The sequence below is a fragment of the Ambystoma mexicanum genome, chromosome 7p, assembly GCF_040938575.1.
Source record: "Ambystoma mexicanum isolate Mex_15411 chromosome 7p, UKY_AmexF1_1, whole genome shotgun sequence".
Classification (NCBI taxonomy): Eukaryota; Metazoa; Chordata; class Amphibia; order Caudata; family Ambystomatidae; genus Ambystoma; species Ambystoma mexicanum.
The window spans coordinates 882229024-882256262 of NC_090939.1; the positions used below are offsets into that span (position 1 = coordinate 882229024).

General features: G+C 52.5%; 1 protein-coding gene across 2 annotated transcripts in view; it reads left to right on the forward strand.

Annotated features, from left to right (window-relative positions):
- Positions 1 to 27239, forward strand: part of RASA3 (RAS p21 protein activator 3) — a 1503746-nt gene that overhangs the window by 836939 nt on the left and 639568 nt on the right. For both annotated transcript variants that reach the window (XM_069637121.1, XM_069637122.1), the window contains exon 5: positions 14815 to 14891. In XM_069637121.1, the coding sequence (XP_069493222.1) occupies positions 14815 to 14891 (77 nt within the window). The remainder of the gene's footprint in view (positions 1 to 14814; positions 14892 to 27239) is intronic.

A 27239-nucleotide genomic window follows, 5' to 3' on the forward strand; every position in this document is an offset into this window, starting at 1 on the left:
TTATAATTTTTCAAAGAAAGTGTGCCGTATTGATGCATCATTTTAACCCATTGTTGGTGAGATTTTCTCATTGGAGTTGGAAGAATTCCCCTGGCCCCCATAAGCTGTTTTCGTTAGTTTGTGCCCCCTCAATATACTTGGTCGCAAATGCATGTTTGTCGCAAATATTTACACCCTCCAATAAAACAACTCACCAGTCACCGCAGCGGCATACTCATCATGGATTTGTGTACATTTGGTGGTGTGGGCTGGCCCGGTGTCTGGCATGCCCTGTGCTTTAAGGAGCTGGAGGGGGGACCCTCAACATGGTTCGCAGGGGGGCCCCCAAATTTTGTGCCAGCCACTGATTGGCTCTGCTCACCTTGAACGCATTTAAGTGTGATATGAATGGTTGAGAGGGGCTGCAAACTCGACCAGGACCCTGCTCTGGTGCAACACTGTTTAAGAAAATAAGCGTTGGACACTGTCTCAGAAGTGAGAGCCATGCAGTGACCTACCCCTCCCCACTCAAACCCTTCCTTGGAAAGGGCTTTGTTGATGTTTCATTCATGGGCCGTTCCTGGGGGTGGGGGTCCTTGAATAACGCACCTCACACAAAGAGCTCTGACAATCGTAGATGCATTGAGCCCCACTCTTGAGGGAAGTCGAGCCCCGCAAACCCCACACATCACCCAATTAAAAAAGATTGAAGCGTGATGTGTAAAGCAGAGGACATTAAGGTGTTATGTTTGGCTCTGGGTTTTGGGGGACATATGGTTGCTTGTCACATAATTTAAAGATAAATGCACATGGAGACAGATGGCCTCAGCTTACTACCGTACAAGAGGTTTCTTCTATCAAAGTGGTGGCTGACTCCTAGATATATTTATAGCTAGGGAATTTTGTTGATTCTAAATCCTGGTCAATGATTTCATTTTAAGGCCTTGCTCATGCAACATTTTGCTCCTGGGTACACAGACTGTGCACTCCTCGCCAAGTCGGTGCTTTTTTGGTTTGTTTAACACATCAATGCCACGGATAATGAGTACTTCTGTGTCCATTGATTTATAGATGTTTCATACAATAGCTGTAGCCTGCATTCGAAATTTCGTTACCAAGTTGCGAAGAACTGCATTATGTGGGTTTTACATAAAGGCTCCATGTCTGATTTGGAAAATGACATGCCCCAAATGTGTGATCGTGTACAAATCTCGCCTCCCTCTGTGCCTCTGTTCTTATATCTGGCTGAAATGAGACGCATCTTAAGGTTGTGTGCCATCAGTTCCTGTAATGTCACTTGGGGCGGGGTCAAATGACATCACTACTTGTGATGTCAGCAGAGGTCAAGGGCCGTGTGATGTCACTTCCGCAACCCCTGGCATTTTAATGAATTGAAGTCCCTGTTAAGTTGTTAGCAGGAGGATCTGAATGAATGGCTTGTAAAGTTTCAAGAGCCGGCAGTGGCTCAGAGTCCCTCTGAATCGAACAACTCTGCCCTTACCTGCTAACATCCACATCATACCTGCCTAACCTCTGGGTTTTCCGCTGAGACTCTGGTTTTTTGCCTCATCTCTGGGGAAGACCCTGGAGTCTCTGGGTTTTCGTTGCAGTTTCTGGGTCCCGTCCAATCCTCCATCTGATTGGCTACCGGCAGCTGTCTTTGGTAGCCAATCGGCTGGTGGTGCGGGCGGGACCAAGAAGAATGCAGACCTGAGCAAAACAAACGAGGTAATACTCCTTCATTTGTTTTGCTTAATCTTTAATTCTTTTTGGCCAGTTTGCCTTATATTTTAGTCACCCTAAATTGAAGGGTGACTAAAACATAAGGCAAACTGGCCAAAAAGAATGAAAGCTTAAGCAAAACAAACGCGGTAATACTGCTTTCGAAGGGATTTTATCCTCCGACGTATTCCTTATCTTTGATAAATCCACTTCCAGCTGGCTGGCCTCGGAAAAAATGTTCACAGTAGAGGGCGCTGCGCGTCGACGTCCCTCGGGTCAGTTTCCCCCGAAGGCCTCCGTATCTGACGTCACCATGGGTACAAATAGTCTCGCGCAGCGTCCGTTGATCAGTTCAATTTTTCTGCACTGCATAAAGCCTCAGAGACGTAACGCTTGGTTCCATTCCTGGAAAAAATCATACTAATTCTTCGAAAATCGAACTTCCTGCGATGGCACCTTCATCCGAACCATCGACTCCACAATACGGTTTTAAAAAATATCGGGACTGTGGAAAGATGTCTCGAACGGATCCTCAAAGGATCTGTTTGTGGTGCCTCGGATCAGACCATCAGTGTTCAGAGTGTGAGGCCTGCATGTCCATGACGGCGAAAGCCTTGAAGGAGCGTAAGGGGAAGTTAGAAAGAGGTAAGGCTGTTAAAACCTCTACCCTTTCAAAGGTTTCCTCGGCTGAGTCGAGACATTAGTCTCGTCGCCGTCAAAAGAAACATTCCTGATCGAGGTCTCGAAGCAGTTCCCATCACTCTTCGAGATCGAGAAACTCTAAGAAGATGCGCCATAAATCTCCATCTCGTTCTTCCTCAAGTTCCCCGGAAAGGGTCACCTGCCCCACAAAACACAGCTCTCTGGCTAAGTGGGAAGAATTTAGTAAAAAAATGCTTAGGGTCTTCGAGAAAGCGGCCTCGATCCCTTCTGAGATGCCTATAGGTGTTATGCTGGGTGAAAGACCCGAAAAACAAATGCCGCGAGTCGTTGAACCCAGCGAGTAAAAATACTCGAGAGCGCCATGAACCCTTGAGTAAAGGCAAATCATCGGATAAAACTGTGTGATCAACGCCATTGTCCAAAGAACCTTTGACACACATCTGTTTCATTGACACCGATGAAAGATATGCCGAAGACCTCTACTACGCCACGAGCACCAGAGGTGTTGAAAGCCCCGACCATGACATCGAGAGTGGCGTCGACAATCTCAACGACATCAAGTAGGATTCCTATCCTCTCAAGTTCATCAAGGCCTTTTTCAACGTTTCCGACGCCTTTTACAGGTTTGTTGAAGCCTACAACGTCCACATCGACAACCACAACATTTTCACAGGCAGTAACCACAAATTTGTCTCCTTGCTCTCTACAAATGGGTTTTACTCCCTATCCAAGATCTGATTACTTCAGAGCTTTATCCTCTATATATGAGAAAGGGGAGGACTCTGACAATGAGAGACCTTTTGGACTACAAAGAACAGTACCCATACCAGAGGAATTTATTTCTGAAGAAAAGAGATTGAAAGGTCTACAAGAGTCTCTACAGGAGGCCAGTGGTATAGATACCTCTCCAGACGCAGAATTTGCTAGACAAGTGTCTGGAGAACATGCAGAGATACCTTACAGGGCCCTTATGGCTAGAATAATGCAATTTATGGGTTGGACTACACCTGCACCTTCTTTTGAGCAAGATGACCTTACTGATATATTAGATAAAGGACCCCAAGAGGATCCCATCGTCCCTTTTCACGCTGCACTGCAAAGGAAAATATCTGCAATTTGGGAGACTCCTGAAGTTATCCCTGCAGTCAATAAAAAAACTCTGCTAAATACAGAGTGTCAGCTTCTGATCCTGAATATCTAAGCAAGCATCCAATTCCAGAGAGTCTAGTTGCGCAGGTAGCAACTTCATCAAGCAATAAGTCGGCATGTGGGAGTCCCTTCAAACCGGCATTGGCTCTGTTGACCGCATCAGCAGAGCCATGGCGGCAAGTACCACAATCCGCAGATTTGCGTGGTTGCGGAAGTCTGGTTGTGCTCCTGACGTTCAAGCCAGACTTCTAAGTATGCCCTTTGACGGCACTTCTCTATTTGGAAAAAAGGCTGACGACAGCCTGGAGAAATTGCAGACAGCCAAAGCGGCAGCGAAATCTTTTGGAGCTGCAATCCGGCAAATTCCAAATTGCCCCACAGGTACGCCCTGGAGGGGTAAGTCCTTTTGCTTTTACTCTATTTTCGGAAAAGGCAGAGGACAGCCAGCTCAAAGGGGCCAGAGACGATTTACTTCTGGTGGATGGGTCGAAGGTACCAAATCCGCACCAGCAGGTGCTACTTTACCTTAAGCATCTGTGTCAGCCGCTTTTAAATCCTTTTCAGGTCTCCCCTCACAAGACACCAGTAGGAGGCAGGTTAACTTAACATCTGGCAGAATGGCAGGCTATTACGTCAGATGCTTGGGCATTGGAGACAGTTGCCCAAGGTTACTGCCTGCTTTTCCTACAAACTCCTCAGAGCCATCCACCAGGGAACAACTCTTTGAATTTTCCAGGCCCACTCCTTATGCAGGAGATTTTAGACCTGCTAGAGAAAGGTGCCATAGAACTGGTACCTGTAGTGCAGAGGAACAAGGGTTGGTATTCCCCCTACTTTCTACTACCAAAGAAGGACGGCGGATTGAGACCCATCTTGGACTTGCAAGAATTGAACATATTTCTCAGGAAAGACAAGTTTAAGATGGTAACCCTTTCTCAGATCCTTCTGGCCCTCCAGCTTCAGGACTGATTGGTATCTGCCAATCCATCCCAAACTCAGGAAATACCTGAGGTTCGCAATTGGCAACTCTCATTATCAATTTCGAGTTCTGCCATTTGGGCTGACTTGCGCCCAAGGATCTTCACCAAGCTAATGGTGGTTGTGGCAGCAAGTCTAAGGAGGGAAGGGATTCATGTCTACCCCTACCTGTACAACTGATTGATCAGAGCAGTGTCCCCGGAACTAGCTCAGATCCATCTAGATTGTTTGCCACTTCCTCCACAAACTGGGCTTCTCCCTCAAGTTAAAGAAGTCACAGATGATACCATCACAGAGACTCCAGTTCATAGGAGCAGTCCGGACACATCACTGGGAAAAGCCTCGCCCCCAGAGGTGAGGCCTCAAGATATACTACAGATGGTCACCAGGTTTCAAAATGACCAATGTCTACCAGCCTTCGACTTTTTGTGGTTGCTCGGCCTCATGGCATCCTGCATCTTCCTAGTGCCAGAGACTCGCCTGAGAATGAGATCTCTCCAGTGGGCACTAAGGACCCAATTCGTCACAATTCTCAGGAAGAATGTCAGATATCCTACTAATCCTGGGCAGAGTGCCTCCAGACCTTCATTGGTGGCCCTGTCGGGAGAACATCTTGAAAGGAGAACAGTTTTAGCAACCATGTCCGGAGATAACAGGTCTCCAGCATGGGGTCTGGCATGGATTCACATGCTCATGAATATTCCCCGTCGTCAGGCTGGGAATCCTCGGTAAAGAAAAAACCAGTATCCGTTTCGTTTCTGATCTGTCTTTTGTAGTAATAACCAATCACTGGTCTCTGCGTCATACTGACCACAGCCAATGACTGCCCTCTACCTAAGCACCGCCTCTGGCAGCCATCTTCAGATTTTTACCGCACGTTCATGTGTTGGGATCCTCGTGCTATTGCTCTCGAGCGTTAGTGCTATTTTTTCACGTTTTTCTCAAAAACTTATTTTTTTCGGTCAAAAGAGCCTCAAGCTCCACCGACTTTCCATCCGATCAACGGGGACCCGTGTCGGATTCGTCTGCGCCCCTCAAGGGTGAAGATTCGTCGAGCTACGCTTTTGGAGGACTCCAGAAGTTTCTCAGGCCCGGACATGGCCCAGGAGAAGGGAAGCTCGACGCCCGGAAAGCTGTTCAGGGTCTGCCCTGGATGCCAGCTGCAGAACGTCTTTAAGGAGGACGAACACTCCTTTTGTCTCTACTGCTTACATGAGGACAAGACGCACGTGGAGAAGGACTGTGCGTTTTGCGGCAATATGTCGGAGCGGACCATGAAGGACCGCCATCAACGTCTCGCCAACTGGCTGGAAGGGAAGAGCCCGTCAGGCGAGAAGAAGAGGAAGAAATCTGAGCGGTCTTCTAAGTCCTTTGAGGACGCCCCGGCGACGGGGGTCCAACACAAGGCCAAGCACCGCGAGTCCGCTGGCACCGGGAGCGCCGAACGGTCGGGCTCTACGGGCGCCAGGCAGGGCGCACCCTCCCTGGCACCTTCAGCCACGAGCCAACGCTCTGGGTCGGGTAAGAGGAAGGGCGAGCACCCGGCGAAGCTCCTGGAGAAGCCCCGGTCGAGCTCGAAGGCCCCATCGGAGGGGGAGCGAGGCAGTGTCCCCCCCCCTCAAGGATAAGGCGGTGAGCGCACCTAAGGTGGTGAAGGCCTTAATCCATCCGGCCAAGCCCTCTATCGAAACTGTCGCAGCGGCCCTGGCTCAGCCTGTGGAGGCTACACCAGTGGTGGCGACCTCGGGGCTCAGAGTCTCCCTGCCACCTCGGAGGGAGTCCTCTTTTGTGCCCATCGATAGGACCCCCGTGAAATCCCCGGCGGGGAAGAAAAAGGGGGGGGCAGGGCGTCGTCGTAGATTCGGCCTCAACCTCGGAGGAAGAGCTGATCGGCGTGGAAGAAGACCGGCCCGTCGGGATGGATCCCGACGCAGGTGATGACGACATCGTCGAGGGTGCCGACGGGGCCCCTGATCGCCCGTCGGATTCCCCTCTGCCAGCGCCGCAAGACAACTCGGCGGCCATTTTGTTGGCTATACAGTCCTTATGCTCAGAGATAAGGACGAGACTGCCGTTGCCGACGGAGGAACCTCTCCCGTTGGGGGATCCTGAACCGGGACCTTCTGGTGTTCCCCCGCCCAAGAAAAGAAGGATTCACCCTCCACCTCCTTTTCAGCCGTCGCGCCCCGTCCAGCCCTTCTCCCCGTCCACCCAGGGGATGATACGGGGACTGACACGGCAGCGACGGGTACGGACGACAAGGTATACGACGAGGATCTACCGTCGTCGCCTCCCACCAAGGCTTCTCCGCCCGACGAGATTGGATCGTTCCACTCCATGATAGCCAGGGCATCCAAGCTTTTCCAACTCTGCCCTGAGGAGAAGAAAAAGGAAGGATTCCTTTATCAACGGCGCGAGGCCAAGAGGAAGACGGTCCTCGCGGTGCCTCTACTGGACGACATTTGGGATGAGGGCCTCGCCCTCCTCCAGAACCCTTCCACAACGCCAGCTAGAAGAGACCGGTACCGGGTCCCGGACGCGGCCCCCCTGTGCCTCCGGGCGTAGCCTACCCCGGACTCCGTCGTCTCCGCGGCGGTCAGGAAGAAAGCGGGGGGGGGGGTGCGGCCTCCACATCGACTTCCCCACCGGACGGCGAGGGAAAGAAATTGGACGCTATGGGACGCAGGGTCATCCCGTCTGCAGCGACGACGATTAAGGCGGCCAACGCCTTGGCTATCGTGGCCCGCTACGACAGGGAGCTATGGTACAAACTGGCTCCCCTGCTGGACTTCCTACCGGACGACAAGAGGGCGGATGCCCTGGAGATCCTACAGGAAGGTGAGGTGGCGTCGGACCACGCCATCACTATTGCGACGGAGGTCGCCGACACTGGGTTTCGCCAGTTGGGCAACGGCGTGTGCCTTAGGCGGCGTGGATGGCTCAAGGCTACGGACTTCCCTCAGGACGTACAGACCAGAGTCCTGGACATGCCGTTCGATGGGAACAACCTGTTTGGGAAAACAGTGGACGATTCCCTTCAGGCCATTAAAGCGGACACTGAGACGACCCGGGCCCTGGGGGTTCTGCAGCAACGACGGACGCCCTTTCGGAGCAGCGGAGGCAAGGGTGCCTCCAAAGGTTCCGGCGGCGGTTTCTCCACCTACCGTCAAGCGGCCCGCTCGTCGTCTCAGGAGGCCTACAGAGGACGAGGCAAGTCTGGCGGACCCCGCCGTCGTCGTCAAGGAGGTCAAGGCGGCAAAGCCTCGTCGAAACAGGATTGAACCGGCCGTGGGATCGGGCCCCCACCGAAGCACCCCGGTGGGAGGCCGGCTGGCGAACTTCGTCAGCGTGCGGGAGTCCATCTCCACCGACCGTTGGGTGATGGACGCCTTAGCCCGGGGCCACGCGCTCGAGTTTCAAAGAAGGTGCCCGCGCGTCCCCCCCGTGGCCAGGAAAGAGCTTCACGTCCCTCAGCTTCTCCTGGAGGTAAGGGCGATGCTCAGGAAGGGCACCATCGAACTCGTCCCAAAGAGGCTTCGGGGCTCCGGAGTTTACTCGAGATACTTCCTCGTGAAGAAGAAGACAGGAGGATGGCGCCCCATCCTAGACCTGCGACGTCTGAACAAGTTCATCCAGGCACAGAAGTTCCGGATGGTCACCCTCCAGCACGTCCTGGGTCAGCTGGAGGAAGGAGACGTCCTGTCGTCGTTGGATTTGGAGGATGCCCACTTCCATATTCCCATCCTAAAGGGGCACCGAAAATTCCTCAGGTTTGTGGTCCAAGGGCGTCACTACCAGTTCAAAGCCCTCCCTTTCGGACTACGGTCGGCACCCAGGGTATTCACCAAGTGCCTTGCACCGGTGGCGGCGCAGCTGCGCCGCGAGGGGATCCACGTCTACCCCTACCTGGACGACTGGCTCATCCGAGCCAAGACGAGGGAGCTCGCTGTGGAGCACACGGCAAGGTCCGTCCAATTTCTCACGGACCTGGGATTCTCCGTGAACTACGCCAAGTCCCACCTGGTACCCGCGCAAAACGCACTGTTTCTGGGAGCGAAGCTCGACACAGTGTCCCTTCTGGCCTCCCCGTCGGAGGAAAGGACCAGGTCCATCCTGGGCAAGGTACAGCGGATGTTGGTTTCCGACGCGGCCAAGGTGAGGTCCATCAAGTCCCTCCTCGGAATGATGTCTTCTTGCATCTACCTCATTCCCATGTGCAGGCTCCGGATGCGCCCGTTGTAGGAGTTCCTGGACGCGCGCTGGATCCAAACGACGGGTGGCTTCGAGGAGAGGATCACACTCGACGAGAGTTTCCGCCAAGCGGTCCGGTGGTGGGGCACCCGCGCGCATCTGACGGCGGGCATGGGCTTCCAGACACCAGACCACCAGGAGACAGTGACCACGGATACCTCCCTGGAAGGGTGGGGAGCGCACACTGAAAATCTGCACGCGAGAGACCTTTGGCTCCCGACGGAGAAGTCCCTCCATATCAACGTCCTGGAGCTCTGTGCAGTGTTCTGGGCCCTCAGGTCCTTCCTTCCGTCCCTCAAGGGCAAGGTGGTGAGGATCTTCACCGACAACACCACCACCATGTTTTACATCAGGAAACGGGGCGGAACCAGGTCCCCAGCACTGTCCAAGGAGGCGCAGGACCTGTGGCATTGGGCCGTCGCCCAAAGGATGTTCCTGGTGCCGTTTCATCTGGCAGGGATAAAAAACACCATTGCCGACTCACTCAGCAGGGAGCTGCGCTCGTGCCACGAGTGGGAACTGCGGCAGGATCTAGTGGATCGCCTCTTCCGACGGTGGGGCACACCCCAGATCGACCTGTTCGCGACGGCGACGAACTCCAAGTGCCGGAGGTTCGCCAGCAGGTTTCCCCAGGCGAGGAGCATGGGCGATGCTTTCTCGTTCCCCTGGGAGGGCCTGTTCCTCTACGCGTTCCCTCCTTTGCCACTGCTAATCCGGCTCGTCAACTAGCGCAAGAGGTCACGGTGCAGGATGATCCTCGTCGCACCTGCGTGGCTGAGGCAAATATGGTTCCTGGACCTTCTGAACTTGTCACGCCCCCGCCAATCAGGCTGCCGGTGGACGCGGATCTACTCTCCAGGGAAGGAGGCGCCATCCTCCACCACGACCCGACATCGCTGAACTTGCAGACCTGGCTCCTGCAGCGCTAGAGTTTGGAGGATACGACATACCGGCCGACTGCAGAGAGGTTCTTGCAAAGGCCAGGGCGTCCTCGACTCTTAAATGCTACGGACACAAATGGAAGAGGTTCTCTGTCTGGTGCCACGCACAGAAGATTAACCCTCTACGGATTACGGCTCCCCAGGTACTGCCGTACCTGCTGACGCTGGCCAAAGCTGGACTGGCACACACGTCCATCAAGAGTCATCTTGCTGCGATCTCCCGATACACCAGAACCACGGGGCGGACGTCCGTGTGGTCTCATCGTCTGGTGAAAGAGTTCATGAAGGGACTGTTCAGATCGTTCCCGCCGGTGAAGGCTCCGGCCCCGGCGTTGGAGCTCAACGTGGTGCTGACCAAGCTCATGGGACCTCCGTTCGAGCCTCTGCACTCGGCCCCGTTGAAGTTTCTGTCGTGGAAAACAGCGTTTCTTGTGGCCATCACCTCCGCACGACGGGAGGGAGAGATCCAGGCCCTTTCCTGCAAGGCCCCGTACTTGACTTTTCACGACACGAGGGTAGTGCTCAGGACGCACCCCTCCTTCATGCCCAAGGTACCGTCGGACTTCCATCTCAACGAACCCTTGGTGTTGCCTGTGTTCTTCCCGTCGCCTTCGTCGCCGGCTGAGAGGACTTTGCACTCGCTGGATGTGGCTAGAGTGCTGAAGTTCTACGTGGACCGCACAAAGTGTTTTCGGAAGACGTCACAACTTTTTGTGAACTTTGGACCTGTCAATCAGGGGAAGGCTCTCTCGAAGGCTTCCATTTCCAGATGGCTCTCCGGCTGTATCATGTACTGTCATCGGTTGGCAAACCGACCGCTGCCTGGCCGTCCGAGAGCCCATTCCACCAGAGCGATCGCAGCTACCACGGCGTTCCTTTCTGGTGTGCCCCTGCTGGACATATGTAGGGCTGCTACGTGGAGGTCGACGCACACCTTCACGAAATTCTACTGCGTCGATCGGGATTCCAGGGAGGAGTCCAGGGTCGGCCAAGCAGTGCTGCGCAACCTGTTCGCCTGAGGTGAGCCTGGTGAGGAGGTAAGATGCTTAATGTTGAGTTTGATGTAATGCTTAATGTTGAGCCTTTGCCACCTCCCGTGGTTGTGCATGTGTGTACTGCTATGTATTCTTTATTCATGAGCATGTGAATCCATGCCAGACCCCATGCTGGAGAAGGAACAAGTTACTTACCTGTAACTGTTGTTCTCCAGCATGGGTCTGGCATGGATTCACATGCAAACCCTCCCGCCTACCCCTCTGCGGCTCTTCACTTGGTCATACTGCCACTTCACGTGCTTCCAAATCTGAAGATGGCTGTCAGAGGCGGTGCTTAGGTAGAGGGCAGTCATTGGCTGTGGTCAGTATGACGCAGAGACCAGTGATTGGTTATTACTACGAAAGACAGATCAGAAACGAAACTGATGCTGGTTTTTTCTTTACCGAGGATTCCCAGCCTGACGACGGGGAATATTCATGAGCATGTGAATCCATGCCAGACCCATGCTGGAGAACAACAGTTACAGGTAAGTAACTTGTTCCTAGTCACGGATGCCTCACTCACAGGGTGGGGAACCCATGCCAATGACTTGACCATCAGCGGTTGTTGGTTTCAGTCAGAATCCAGGCTACACATCAACCTATTAGAGTTGAGAGCGATCAGACTAGCGCTGAAGGCTTTCCTGCCATCAGTACAGGGAAAAAATGTCCTGATGATGACGGACAACACAGTGGCCATGCACTACCTCAATAAAAGAGGTGGTGTAGGGTCACTGCCACTGGGCAGAAGGCAGTGCAACTCTGGTTTTGGGCAATTCAAGAAGGAATCTCTCTATTGGCAGTTCACCTAGCCGAAGAGAAGAACTTGACGGCAGACGCTCTGAGCAGGCAGAACTCCCACGAGTGGGAACTAGCTCAGGAAGTCCTTCAACAGATCTTTGCCCTTTTGGGAACCCCTCAATTGGATCTGTTTGCCGCCGGTGTCAAACGGAAGTGCGATCAGTTTTGCTCAAGGGAATTTACCCCGAGAGGAGCTCTAGGGGACGCGTTCGTAGTGGACTGGGAGTTTCCACTTCTGTACGTGTTTCCTCCAGTCCCCGTCATTCCTCAAATGATCAGGAGATTGAGAAGATTCCAGAAACCCATGATCCTTATTGCCCCAGATTGGGCCAGGAGAACGTGGAACCTGGATCTTCTGGACATGTCCATCTGTCCTCCGATTCGTCTTCCACAAAGAAAGGATCTTCTCTCTCAGAAGGGAGGTCAGGTTCTCCATCCAGATATCAGGACCCTTAACCTTCACGCCTGGTTTCTGAAAAGCTGAGATACAAGGATTGGAATCTCCCGGATGACGTAATGGAGGTGTTGCTTTCAGCCAGAAGGTCAGCAACAAAGTCTTTATACTGCTGCCTTTGGAACAAATTTTGCAGCTGGTGTAGAGAAAAGAATAACAAACCCTTTTCATGTAATACACTGATGGTGTTATCCTTTTTGCTTTATTTAGCAAATTCAGGTCTTCAAGTTGGTACAATCAAGGGCTACCTTGCAACGCTGTCCATCTTCAAGCGCACTGCAGAGGAGACGTCATACTTCAAAATGCCCTTAGTGATTCCATTTCTGAAAGGGTTAACTAATGTTTTTCCTCCAACTCCTTCTCAAGTTCCATTGTGGGACCTAAAGCTAGTCTTAAAATTTCTAATTGGTACTCCATTTGAACCCCTTAATTCCTGTTCATTAAGATTTCTTACGCTTAAAACAATCTTTCTAGTGGCTTTAACTTCTGCCAGAAGAGTGAGCGAATTACAAGCCTCATCTTGCAAACCTCCACATAAATCTTTCACAAAGATAAGGTTGTTCTACAAGTGATGCCGAACATTCTCCCAAAGGTGGTCTCAGAATTCCACATCACACAAAAGATAACCTTACCCTCGTTCTATCCTCCTCCCCATACAGGGAAAGAGGAAGTGAGATTACACAAGCTGGATCCCAGGCGTGCCTTAAGCTTTTACATTAGCAGACTTACAAGGATCAGGCAAGCAGACCAATTGTTTCTGGGGTGTGCATGGCACAAATTAGGTTTGCCCATTACAAAACAAACCATTTCAAGATGGATTATTTTAGCCATTATCAAATGCTATAAATTGGCAGGAAAAGAGCCCCTTCAACATTTTAGAGCTCATTCAAACAGGGGTATCGCAGCCTCTTCAGCTCTCCAAAGAGGAGTTCCAATTAAGGACATATGTGCGGCTGCCACATGGTCGTCCGCACACACTTTTACCAAATTTTACAGTCTTGATTCCTCCTCTAGCCAGGAGATGAAATTTGGAAAAGCTGTGTTGCACTCTGTGCATCTTTTAAGGGAAACATTTGATTTTACTCCCGCCTCCTCTATATACTACTGCTATGGGAGTCTATCAAAGATAAGGAATACGTCAGAGGACACAATCCCTTCGAAGAACAAGTTACTTACCAAACTGGTAACATTCTTTTGATGGGCTTTTCCTCCGACGTATTCCTTATCGCCCCTCCCATCCTTCCCCGCAGTAAAACCTCCCTTGTAGTTGCAGTTTACGCTCCTTCAAGGTTATTAACCCATTCATGCAAAACAGCACCTCAAAACGGAACTGAGCAATGGACGCTGCACAAGACTATTTTTACCCATGGTGACGTTGGCGCCGATACGGATGCCTTCGAGGGACATCGACTTGAGGGACGTCGACGTGCAGCGCCCTCTACTGTGAAAAATGTTTGAGGCCAGCAAGCTGGAAGTGGATTTATCAAAGATGAGGAACACGTCGGAGGAACATCCCATAGAAAGAACGTTACCAGTTTGGTAAGTAACTTGTTCTTCGATTGAAAGCGGTATTCCGTGTTTCTTAACTTTTCAGCTTTCATTCTTTTTTGGCCAGTTTGCCTGGGCTGAAGTTGAGGGTACGCACGGCCTCACAGATTGAACCAAAGTCATGAGGTTTGCAGGCTGGACACCTCACCACTGCACTATGTAACCTGATGAAAAAGGTGAAATGTCCAATTTCGGTATTGCAAGTTCCAGGGAAAACGTTTGTATTGGTTCTTGGAGTTTAAAACATGCACACATTTTAATGTTTTCAAAAACACTATTTGAAGAAAATAACTTCTCTTGGTTTTGTGTGTGTGTGTTGCTTTTATGGCAGGCGTATGCCATTCGTCCTATGCAATTTGGGTCGTTAGAAATAGCCAATTTAATGATATTAATTGTATTCTACTGTAAAGTGCAAACTGCAAACGTGTTTCTAATGACGGCTGCAACAAACGAGTTTACCTTTTTGGCGTGTGGGCGGAACCATGTGCAAAGGGGCGGGGTCTTGCATGGCTGTGAGCGGGCATACATCTCAGGGTTTGGGATTTTCAAATGTAGGCAGGTATGATGCACATGCGAGTTAATGTCTGCACATAGAGAGCAGTACTTGGAATCGTAAAGACTTCCTATGTTTGCTAATATGAAATATTGTCTGATTTTCTGCAATGCCAGGATATCCTCCACACCCCTGGCGCTCGAAGTGTATTCTCTGATGTTTGTGGCCACTACGATTTCCACTGTTACTATTCTCTAGTACACTTTCTAGCCCCACGCGGTGGCCCTCCGTGAGCCATAGAGCCTGTTATTAAATGAGCAGAGGTTTTTAAACTCTGCTAATCTGTCAGTCCATTAACCTCGGTATTGATATTTGCTTTATTGACTTCTTCCCATTTACTTACTGTCAAATTGAGCTGGTTTTCGAGGACCCATTTTGTTGCGTGTCGGTGAACACTGTCTGCACCCTTTGGTTCCATAGTGTGCCGCCACTCTAGCTACTAAGTGTTTACAGTGCTGAAGCTAGTAGTTTTGTACTGTTGCTGATTTTCATCTGGACAGAGCCCTTTAAACTGATACATTATTTGACATCGCTCAAACTGCCACAGTTAATGAGTGTACATCACATTGCAGGTGAAAATATTATTTTTGTGGACTACCACCATATTATTTTTACCAATGGGGCACAGTTTGTCGAACTTTCATTTTTCAATGTCTCCATTTATGTTAGCAGAATGTTGCGACAGTTCTGGCTTTCACTTGTAACTTATTTTGTCTCACAATCTGTCATGTTGTGTTTCAGGGAAAAGTGCATTTAGAACTCCGGCTGAGTGAAGTCATAACAGACACAGGTGCCATTTGCCATAAACTTGCAACACGGTAAGACACTGCTTTTGATAATCTGTTGAGAGATTGCATTGTTTTGTCAGTTTACAAGAGTGAAAGAAACATCCAGATCATCATGAATTCGAGGCAAAAAAATAGCAAGTGGTGGCGAATGTGCACTGCTGCGAGATTTTGCCTGTGCACGTGTTTGAGGTGGCAGTGTCCCAAAGATGGCACACAGTTGAACTTCTGAAAATGTATGTTTGCTATAGTGATAAAAAAAGACCGTAAATAATATCCCCACCGTGTGGTTATCAGTTATAACGTGATAGTGTTACAGTTAAACTTATGGAAACACAAAAATAATTCCTTTAAAATTGCACATCGGTCTGCCTCATTTTCTCTATGACGTGGACACACTGCTTATTAGTACATTTAATGGAAGTTGTAGCATAGCAGAATGACCACACATGTTCATGGTTCTACCGTTTGCTCCACACCCCCACCGTGTTTTTATGACCAAGAGGTTGGAGCTGTGTTCCAGTTCCCCATTTCTCAGTGGTATTCATTTGATTACCTCTGTTAAAGCTATAGGTGCACTAGCTTTTTGTTGCTATGCAAATAGTCCGGAGTCTTTTAATACTCCCTATCCGGTTTCCTTCCAGAGGACTGTCAAGCTTCGAGGTTGAACCTTTGGTCGCGTTTGATACCAGGGTAGTGTGACGGTCAAAGGACCAGCGGATTACTCGGACAAGTCCTGTGAATCAAGGGATTTTACTAGAACAAACCCAAAACGAAGGAATCGTGCTTACCTGGCACCACTGTGGGTACTAAACGAAACAAAAACAAGTTGCGTTTCTTTAAAGGATCTTGGTCCTCAGTTTTTCCAGATAGCTAAAAATGTGCTCAGTCTTTGTGGTTTGATTGCTTTGCGCTTCTTTCTTGCCTAGTGATGTTGCTTGGTAGGCGTTCATTTAAACGGTCAGCATGTCTGATGTCTTCTCTGGCAATACATGCATTACCACCTCAGGCACCTTGGGTGGTCTAGATGTGCACCACGCGTGTCTCTTCAAGATATTTTCCAGGATAGCATTGGCCCTGAGGTTGTCAGACAGTACCCCTTTCTAGGTAGCCAGGGACCTTTCTGGGAACTGCTCCTTCAGCCAAGCTAGGAGTTTTCCCACTAGCTAGGCTCCCAATGAGTTTCTTCCCTTGCTACCCCTCTCCTTATGCACCCTTCCTTCTGCACATCCCCCCTTCTGACTATCTGGTCTTTATTTCTCTCTCCCCTTCTGCTCTTCCCCTAATTTTACTATGCGCTTTTCTTCTACTCTTACACCCCACCCACTCTTTCCATCTCTAATTTTTTCCTCCTCTCCCTTTCGGTCTTTCCTTCTTTAATCTTACTTCCCTTTACTCCGCCTTCACTCTGATGTTCAACTGTTCCTCCTTTCTCCCCCCCCTTTTAGTTCTCATCTTATTTCTCCTTGAACTTCTACCCTTTCCTCCCTATTGCTTCAACTTGTCGACTTCCCTCCCTTTTCATTTCTGATCCTCTTCACTGCCTTCACCAGCACTCCTCCTAGCTCTAATGTTCGGCTTGTGTTCATTTCCTCCACCTCAGCTCCATTGTTTTGCACCTCGACTTTCCTTCACCTCACGCTTACAACTCCTGTTGTAGTAACCTCTGTACTCTTACGTCCAGTCCCATTTCCTCCATGCTGCATGGGTGTCCCTTCCAGGGGACGGGAGACGGAACCTTTTTCACCAGAAAAAAACCTTCTTCCCCTTTAAATTTAGAGGCGTGCAGCCCAGGGAGCATGCGCTACCCTGAATCCGCCCTCCGGCGCCACACCTCAGTCCCCTTTTCAACGTCAACGGCAACGGGCCGAATTCACCAGCATTCCTGGGTATGGCTTTGGCCATGTAATTCCACACCCGGATACTTATTCTCTGTCTTTTTTGTCTTTTTATCATTCAGGCACTCAGTCCTCAGTCCTCAGGCGTCACGCTCCTCCCTGAGGCATGTCGACTTCCACAGGGTTCAGCCGGTGTCCATCCTGCAACACGCTCTTCAGACCCCCACGCCCTCTGCCTACGTTGCCTTGGCCGATACCATGGTTGGTAAGCTTGTACAGCGTGTGACTCGCTGTCCAAGAAAGCGCTGAAGAACAGACTAGCCAGGTGGAGGGAGCTCTTCCAGAAGTCATCTCCAGAGAACCTCAAGAACTTTGAGCCAAGCCCAAGGTAGGGCCGATATTCTCCATCGCACCCTGTAAAGGAGACTCCATCCCAGGGACTCTCCCGCGCGGGAGGGACCGGTCAGGTCCTCATACCAGCACGTGCACCGAGGCTGCTCCAGCTACCAGCCCTCGGGCCGAGGGATCCTTTGATCCTCCCAGTGGTAGTGTTGAGGGACCGGAAGATTCTTGTACCGGATTGTCATCTGAGGGGCTCTGCCCTTGTACCGGCACTATGGCGGAGGGGCTACGCCCTAGCACCGGCAATATGTCCGAGGGGGCGCCTAAACGCAGCTCGACCCCCGGGTCGAGGATGTCACACCTACCGGGTCTAGGCCCGAGGAGCAGGGTAGGCCTCATGATCCACACGCAAGAGTCTTGGAGGAAGCTGAGCCCAGCGGGCCGAGCAACATGTCGCAGGCAAGTGAGGCAGCTCGACAAGATGGCCGCCGCGCCAGGCAGAGGCACCTGTCCGATGCCATTCCAGGAATTCGGCGAATGAGTGTCAAGGTTGGACTGGCCTCAACCAGCTACATGGCCTACAGCCTATCCCTCTTTTGCGCAGGGCAGCTTCCCACTGCGTCCATATGGGCAGGGCACTGAGTGGCTCCAGCAGCTCCCAGCTACCCCGTCAGCACCCCCTGCCATCTCTTCGGCCAGTGAAGAGGGGTTCTTTGAGAGGTTCCTCGGCCTTATGAAGTCACCTCGGATGGGGGTTATCCTCAAGGACGCCATCAGGGAAGTCCTCCCCGCAATGCTAGCAGCACCACAAGCGCCTCAGACCCCGGCGCTGCCTCTGGCTCCCCAGACGATGCCTCCGGCAGTTCCGTACCAGCCTCCGCCGCCCGCTTAGCCTACGGCTGCGGTCCCTGTACCCCAGCCTCTGGCACCAACTACTCCTCCTCCTCCTCCACAGGATCCTCCTGATCTACAGGATACGGATCAGGAGGAGGATCTGGATATGTCATCCTCGGCCAGGGCCTTCCACTTGCGTCGTGTAGGGCTGGCAGAGTATCTGGGCCTACCCCAGCCCGAGATCGAGCAGCTGGCAGAAGGGGTTCTGGCTGAAGTCCTCACGCAACGGCCATCTGCCAAAACGGGGACTCCACTGCAAACCGATGTAGTCTCCCTGGCCAGGAAGGCTTGGCTCAAGTCACAGCTGGTCAATCTACGCCTGGACGCCAAGTACAGGCAGATGGAAGGGGATACTCTTGCTCTCGGCCCATCCACAGCCACACTCCTCGGTGATCGCTGCAGCATCACTATACTCCAAGCCTCAGTCGTCCTCAGCCTTCTCCTCTACTGCGCTGCTAGGCAAGGAGGAGAAGATCTTGGAGGCGTACGGGAAGGTGCTCTATTCCAACGTGTCCTTGCATCTTCGTCAAGCCAACGGAGATGCCATGCTAGCTGCCGCCAACCAAAGGTTATGGCGGGAAATTGCGGACTTCCTCCCAGAACTCCCTACTCGGAGCCAATCGCGCTTTAAGGCGGGCTGGCCGAGGCCAAGCTGGTGGCGCATGACCTCATGGAATCTACTGTGGTCCATATTGACACCTCTGGCCGTGCCATCTGTATCGCCACGGTCATGAGAAGGACAGCCTGGCTCTGGGCAACAAAATTCAACCCGGACGTCCAGGATCGCATATTAGTTCTCCAGCATGGGGTCTGGCATGGATTCACATGCTCATGAACGTTCCCCGTCGTCAGGCTGCGAATCCTCGGTAAAGAAATAAATCAGTATCAGTTTCGTTTCTGATCTGTCTTTTTAGTAGTAACCAATCACTGGTCTCTGGGTCATACTGCCCCCAGCCAATGACTGCCCTCTCCCTAAACCCCGCCTCTGGCAGCCATCCTCAGATTTTTACCGCACGTTCAAGTGTTGGGAGTCCTCGTGCTATAGCTCTCGAGCTTTTACTGCGTTTTGCGTTTTTTCAAAGAGTTTTATCTCATTTTGTCAGTCAATCAAGCCTCAAGCTCCACCGTTTTTATTTCTGATCAACGGGGACCCGTTTTGGAATTTTCTACACCCCTCAAGGGTGAAGGTGTTTCATCGAGTTACGCTTCTTGGAGGATTCCAGAAGTTTGAGGCCTACCTCGTTGACATGACCCAGGAAAAGGGAAGCTCGACACCCGGATCCAAGCCGTTTAGGAACTGCCCTGGATGCGGGCTACAGAATGTGTTCAAGGAGGACGACCATTCTAGATGCCTCTACTGCCTTCAGGAAGACAAAACCACGTGGAGAAGGACTGTGTGTTTTGCATGAACATGACGGATCGGACTATGAGGGATCGTCGGACCCGTCTTGCCAACTGGCTGGAAGGGAAGAGCCCAGCATGTGAGAAGAAGAAGAAGTCAGAGCGGTCTTCTAAGTCCTGTGAGGGATCTCCGGCTACAGGGGCCCAACAAAAGGCAAAGCACCGCAAGTCCGCGGGCACCGCGAGCGCTGAACAGTTGGGTTCCTCGGCTGCCAGGCAGGCCGCACCTTCACCGGCGCCATCAACCACGAGCCAACGCTCTGGCTCAGGGAAGAGAAAATCCGAGAACCCGGCTAAGCTTCTGGAGAGGCCCCGGTCGATCTCAAAGGAACCAGCCGAGGGGGAGCGAGGCGATGACCCTCCCCCCCCCAAGGTGAAGGCCTCAAGCGCGCACAAGGTGGTGAAGGCCTTGATTCACCCGGCTAAGGCCTCTATCGAGGTAGTCACAACGGCCCTGGCGAAGCCTGTGGAGGCTACCCCAGTGGAGGCAACCACGGGGCCCAAAGTTTCCCTGCCACAACGGGGGGAATCCTCTTTTCAGCCCATCAAGAAGACCCCCGTGGAAAAAGAGGGGGGCGGTGGCCGTTACGGACATGGATACAGCCTCCGAGGAGGAGCTGGTTCAAGTCGTGGAGGGCCTCAATAAGAAGTTTGAGGAGGTCCGGTCCCATGGAAGTAATCCTGATGAGGAGGACGAAGAGAGCAACGGTGACGCTGATGAGGTTCCCGTGGAGGAGGAGCAACCATCGCACCCGTCGCAACCCGAGCCACAGGACAACTCGGTGGCCATTTTGATGGCAATCCAAACCTTATGCACGGAGATAAGGATGAGATTGCCCCTACCCCCAATGGACGACCCAGCAGGACCGGGCCCGTCGGGAAGCCCTCCAAACAAGAGGAGGAGAGTTCATCCACCCCTGCCTTTTCAGCCCTCACGGCCCACTCAGCCTTTATCTCCTTCCCCTGTCCCTGGGGATGACACAGGAACCGATACGGCCACGACGGGGACGGATGACGACAGTGGTGACGACGGGATGGGCCTCCCATCACCACCTCCTCGGGCCTCCCCGCCCGATGAAATTGGCACCTTCCACGCCATGATTGCCAGGGCATCCGAGCTTTTCCAGCTCTGCCCCGAAGAAGAGTCGAAGGAAGGCTTCCTCTACCAACGGCGCGAGGCCAAGAGGAAGACGGTCCTCGCGGTGCCGTTGCTGGATGAGGGACTTGCACTTCTGAAGAACCCGTCCACGACGCCTGCGAAGAGGGACCGGTATGAGAAGAAGTACCGGGTCCCCGATACGGCCCCTTTGTGCCTTAGGGCACAGCCAACCCCGGATTCGGTTGTCTCGGGGGCGGCCAAGAAGAAAGCGGCGGGGGCTTCGGCTTCAACTTCCACACCGGACGGCGAGGGAAAGAAACGCCGTGGGACGACGATTAAGGTGGCCAACGCTCTAGCGATTGTGGCCCGCTACGACAGGGAGTTGTGGTACTAGATTGCCCCCCTGTTGGACTTCCTACCGGACGACAAGAGGGCAGAGGCCCTGGCGATCCTACAGGAAGGTGAAGTGGCATCAGACCACGCCATAACGGTAGCCACGGACATTGCCGACACCGGTTTCCGCCAGTTGGGCAACAGCGTTTGCCTTCGACGGCGGGGATGGCTCAAGGCAACCGATTTCTGCCAGGATGTGCAAACCAGAGTTTTGGACATGCCCTTCGATGGGAACAACCTGTTTGGAAAAACAGTGGATGAGTCACTTCAGGCTATCAAGACCGACACAGAGACGGCTCGGGCCTTGGGAGTTTTGCAGCAACGACGGCTGGCCTTTTGGAACTCCGGAGGCAAGCAAGGTGCCTCCAAAGGATTCAGCGGTGGCTCTTCGACGTACTGGCAGGCGGCCCGCTCCTATCGCAAGAGGCCTACAGAGAGGACCAGGCAAGTCAGGTGGATCTCGCTGTCGTCGCCAGGGAGGCCAAGGCGGCAAGGCCTCTGCCAACGAAGACTGAACTGGCCGTAGCGTCTGGTCCCCACCTGAGCACCCTGGTGGGAGGCCGGCTGGCAAAGTTCGTCAGCATGTGGGAGTCCATCTCCACTGACTGTTGGGTGCTGGATGCCCTGGCCCACGGGCACACTCTCGAATTTCTAAAAAAGTGCCCCCGCATTCCTCCCGTGGCCAGGAAGGAAAACCACGTCCCTCAACGGCTGTTGGAAGTAAGGGCGATGCTCAAGAAAGGAGCCATCGAGCTTGTCCCAAAGAGGCTCCGGGGCTCCGGAGTGTCATCAGAAAGAAGACAGGAGGATGGCGTCCCATCCTGGACCTGCGTCGATTAAACAAATACATCAAGGCACATAAGTTCCGGATGGTCACCCTCCAGCACGTGCTGGGCCAGCTGGAGGAAGGCGACTTTCGATCGTCGTTGGCTTTGGAGGATGCGTACTTTCACATCCCCATTCTAAAAGTACACCGAAAGTTTCTCAGGTTCGTATTCCAAGGACGGCACTACCAATTCAAGGCCCTCCCATTCGGATTGAAATTGGCACCCAAGGTTTTCACCAAGTGCCTGGCACCAGTGGCGGCGCGGCTGCGCCTGCAGGAGATCAACTTCTACCCCTACCTGGACGATTGGCTCTTTCGAGCAAGAACAAGGGAGCTCGCCGTTGAGCACACAGCGAAGAACGTCCAGCTGCTCACGGACCTGTGATTTTCCATCAACTTCCCCAAATGCCACCTGGTTCCGTCGCAGGTCGCACTGTTTCTGGGAGCCAGGCTCGATACAGTAACGCGATTGGCCTCGCCGTCGGAGGAAAGGACGAAGGCCACCGTGGGCAAGGTGCAGCGTTTGCTGGCCACGGACGTGGCCAAGGTGAGGTCCATCAAGTCCCTTCTCGGGATGATGTCCTCTTGCATTTACCTGGTGCACCTATGCAGGCTTCTGATGCGCCCCCTACAGGAGTTCCTCGACGCCCGTTGGATGCAAGCGGCGGGCAGTTTCGAGGACAAGATCCCGCTCAATGAAGTTTTCCACCAAGCAATTCAGTGGTGGGGCACCCGTGCACATCTCGCGGCAGGCACGGACTTTCAGACCCCAGCACACCAGGTGACGGTGACGACGGATGCCTCCCTGGAAGGGTGGGGAGTGCACACCGGAGATCTTCACCCGAGAAGCCTTTGGCTCCCGGAGGAGAGGCCACTCCACATCAACATCCTGAAGCTCCGAGCAGTTTTCTGGGCCCTCAGATAATTTCTCCCGTCCCTCAGGGGCAGGGTGGTGAGGATCTTCACCGACAACACCACCACGATGTTCTACATCCGGAAGCAGGGAGCAACCAGATCCCCGGCCCTATCCAAGGAAGCCCTGGATCTGTGGCATTGGGCCGTTGCCCAGGGGATGTTTCTGGTACCCTTTCATCTAGCAGGGATAAAAAACACCATCGCCGACTCATTCAGCCGACTCACTCAGCAGGGAGCTTCGCTCATGCCACGAGTGGGAACTACGTCAGGACCAAGTGGATCGACTCTTCCAACAATGGGGCAAACCCCAGATCGACCTGTTCGTGACGGCGAGGAACTCCAAGTGCCAGAGGTTCGCCAGCAGGTTTCCCCAGCCAAGGAGCATGGGCGATGCTTTCTCATTCCCCTGGGATGGCCTGTTCCTGTATGCGTTCCCTCCGTTGCCGTTGCTACTGCGACTCGTCAACCAACTCAAGAGGTCCCGGTGCAGGATGATCCTCGTCGCGCCGGCGTGGCTGAGACAGATCTGGTTACGGGACATTCTGTACTTATCAGCATCCCCATCAGTCAAACTGTCGACGGACGAAGATCTTCTATCCAGGGAAGGATCTGCCATCCTATATCACGACCCAGAGTCGCGGAACTTGCAGGCCTGGCTCCTGCGGCACTAGAGTTTGGAGGGTACGATATCCCGGCGGACTGCAAAGAGGTTCTTGCAAAGGCCAGGGCGTCCTCAACTCTTACGTGCTACGAACACAAGTGGAAGAGGTTCTCTGTCTGGTGCTGTGCACAGAAGATTAACCCTCTACGGATTACGGCCCCTCAAGTGCTACCATACCTACTGTCGCTGGCCAAGGCTGGACTGGCTCACGGTGAAGGCTCCGGCCCCGGCGTGGGAGCTCAACGTGGTGCTGACCAGGCTCATGGGGCCACCATTCGAGCCTCTGTATTCGGCACCGTTGAAGTTCATGTCGTGGAAAACAGCGTTCCTTGTGGCCACCACCTCCACACGACGGGTGGGAGAGATCCAGGCCCTATCCTGCAAGCCTCCATACTTGACTTTCCACAAGACGAGGGTGGTGCCGAGGACGCACCCCTCCTTCATGCCCAAGGTACCGTCGGACTTCCACCTCAAGGAGCCCTTGGTGTTGCAAGTTCTCTTCCCGTTGCCTTCGTCACAGGCCGAGAGGACTTTGCACTCGCTGGATGTAGCTAGAGCGCTGACGTTCTACGTGGACTGTACGAAGAGTTTTCGGAAAACATCACAGCTTTTTGTGAACTTTGGACCTGTGAATCAAGGCAAGGTACTCTCAAAGGCTTCCATTTCCAGATGGCTCTCCGGCTGCATCATGCACTGTCACCGGTTGGCAAACTGACCGTTACCCGGCTGTCTGAGAGCCCATTCGACCAGAGCGATCGCTGCTACTATGGCGTTCTTGTCTGGTGTGCCTCGGCTGGACATCGGCAGGGCTGCTACGTGGAGGCCAACGCACACCTTCCCAAAGTTCTACTGCGTTGACCGGGATTCCAGGGAGGAGTCCAGAGTCGGCCAAGCAGTGCTGCGCAACCTGTTCGGCTGAAGGTGGGCCTGGTGAGGAGGTAAGAGTTGCTTAATGTTGAGTTTATGTAATGCTTATAGTTGAGCCTTGCCACCTCCCGTGGTTGTGCATGTGTGTACTGGTATGTATTCTTATATTCATGAGCATGTGAATACATGCCAGATCCCGTGCTGGAGAAGGAACAAGTTACGTACCTGTAACTGTTGTTCTCCAGCATGGGTCTGGCATGGATTTACATGCGAACCCTCCCTCCTACCCCTCTGCGGCTCTTCACTTGGTCATACTGCCACTTAACGTGCTACCAAATCTGAGGATGGCTGCTATGGGGCGGGGCTTAGGGAGAGGCCAGTCATTGGCTGGGGGCAGTATGACCCAGACACCAGTGATTGGTTACTACTAAGAAAGACAGATCAGAAACAAAACTGATACAGATTTTTTTTCTTTACCGAGGATTCCCAGCCTGACGACGGGGAATATTCATGAGCATGTGAATCCATGCCAGACCCATGCTGGAGAACGACAGTTATAGGTAAGTAGCTTGTTCCATCTACCGTTCGGGGGGGACCTCTTACACTCCTCCACGGACGAAGAGCTGGACAAAAAGAAAAACAGCTCACAAACGGCCAAGTCTTTATCCATCCTGACAAAGACCAAACCCAAATCGTACACCCAATCTCAACAGCGCTCCAACAGGGGTCATACATATGGAGGCTTCTGCGACTTCCAGGAACGGAGATCCAGGCAGCCGGACCGCTCGCCGTCTCAGAACCGGAGCAAGCAACAAAAAGGAGGGTGGGGGGGAGTAAGGGCTTTTTCCAGTCCCCCTCCTCCGTGACAGCCTCCGAGGGAAAGAAAGCCTGACACGCCCCTTCAGGTCCACGTGTCTCCAGTGGGGGCAGGCTTGCTCTTCATGTGCATTTCTGGCACCAGAATTTCGTGGACCCCTGGATCCTCTGGATAGTATCCACGGGGAACCGCCTCCCTATCACAGCCTCTCCTCCCTCCTCCCCTCCACTCCCACAGGTTGGGACAGCAACTCTTTTGGCAGGGATCTGGTCCCTCGTAGAAAGCCAGGCAGTGGAGGAAGTCCCAGCGAGGCTTGGGCTTTTACTCCAGGATTTTTGCCATTCAGAAGAAGAACCAGGCGGGCCTGAGTTGTGCTGGACCTTTACACCCTCAACCTCTCCTTACCTCTGCAAAAATTCAAGATGGTTACGCCAGCTTTTATATCGGAGACCTTGTGCAAGGGCGACTGGATGTGCTCCCTGGTACTGATGGATGCGTACTTACACGTCTCGATTTGTGAAGGCGAGCGTCCCCTGATAGCACTATCCTCCCCGCAATGAGAGACAATAATGGACTCTCCCAAGATGGGAATAAGGCTAAGACAAAGTGCGGGTGAGCTTAATGGGAGTTTATCGAAGTCAGAAATAGGGCATGCAAAGGACTCTGCAAACTCCGAGAGCGCTCTGTCTGACATTAGCAAAGACAGGCGTATATATTTACAAAATGCGTCACAAGAACCTACACACTATAGGGGGCACATGTTCGTGGGGATTGGGTGGCGATGACTAGCTATAGGTGCAGCTGTGATGTCTTACGCCGTGGTTGGTGGACGTCACTGGTTGCCAACGTGGGCCGGGCAGGTCAGCTGGGCTCATCCGGGCGGTGCTGTTGTGCCAGGCGTGGCCAGTGTCATTGATGAACGTCTTCCTTGGCTTTCTGCCCTAAGGCCACGCACACCGCATTCATTCAATACTGCAATATTATCTTCCCCTGTAAATCCTACAATAGGTTATTCTACAGGTTAATGCAACACAGGAGGAATGCACCTAGAGTGGGGTCCTTTGGTGATATATCAATACATGGTTACCATCATCCTGTTGGCCGGGTATCATAGGTCACGAGGTTGGGTCTCAGGGCAAGGGGTGAGCTGTCCAAGTTTTCGTGTCTTGTTAGAAGTCCTTATGAATGGGTTCCTACAGTGTTGCTATAATATTGGGTGTCCTAATTTTACAGGGGCCATTAACCTGGGGTGAGCTGGTGGGTCGTGGAGCCTACGAAAGGGCACCTTTTGGCCTGTGTTTATGGCCGGGGTTTACTGCTGGGTTGTAAATAATTCAGGTGGCTGGTTGCGTCCATGGGAGCTGCGGGGGAACCTGAATGCTTGAAGCGGCTCCAGCCGAATTGGGGGAGGTGAGGCAGAGCAGCTCGGGCCGCTGTCTTTCATCTGGCAGGCTTCACTGGGGAGGGAGGGAAAGTGGCCTTGGATATGCCCACAATGGTATTTTCCTCGTGTGTTTGCAGGTTATACAAAAAGACATAATAATTCATATACTGTACAATACTCATTGAGCTTTTTCTCCACAGCTTACATGTCTACATTGTTGGTGCCTTTACATGGCCATTTCAAATGCGTTACCTATACCAATGTTGCTATTGTTACCTATATGCTAAGCATTTAACAACCACAACATTTTGTTACATTCTATGCATGCACGATAAGCGAGGTAGTATTAAGGTTGGCGGAGCACGCGGGAACAACTGGCCAATGAGACTGATGGTAGTGACACATGGTGAGCTTGAACATTCGAATGCATTCTATGCGTTTTCGTACACACTTTACATGAGCTCCCAATGCGGTTGCACTTGTTTTCCGTCGCGCTCTTGCAGCATTAGTTCAGTTATGGCATAGGCCTTTGGAATACATTCTTCTGGGAGAAACATATAACATAAAACCCGGAACACTTCTACTATTTGCGCATAGCTACGGGGATATGGGTATTTCAACCAGAATGCCACATGAACATGAAATGAATTCTGCCATCTTCATGGAGTTTACATATTTATCAAAAAGGTCATGGAGAGAAGAGTTTCATCGCAGGCAGTTTGCATATTAGTATTTGGGGGTCTCTACTTTTGTCGGGGGACCATTTTACAGTTCTTTTCCACCTAGGCCCTGCTGGCCGGGTCATATTGAGGGCAGTGATACACTGTGGAAGGTGAATGTTAGTGTTTGCTTCTAACACTAGCTCATGTCCGTCTGTTCGTGGGAATGGGCTCTCAGCGGATCTGCCAGGGAGCTGCGGCTGCAGGGACAAGTGAGAACTCTCC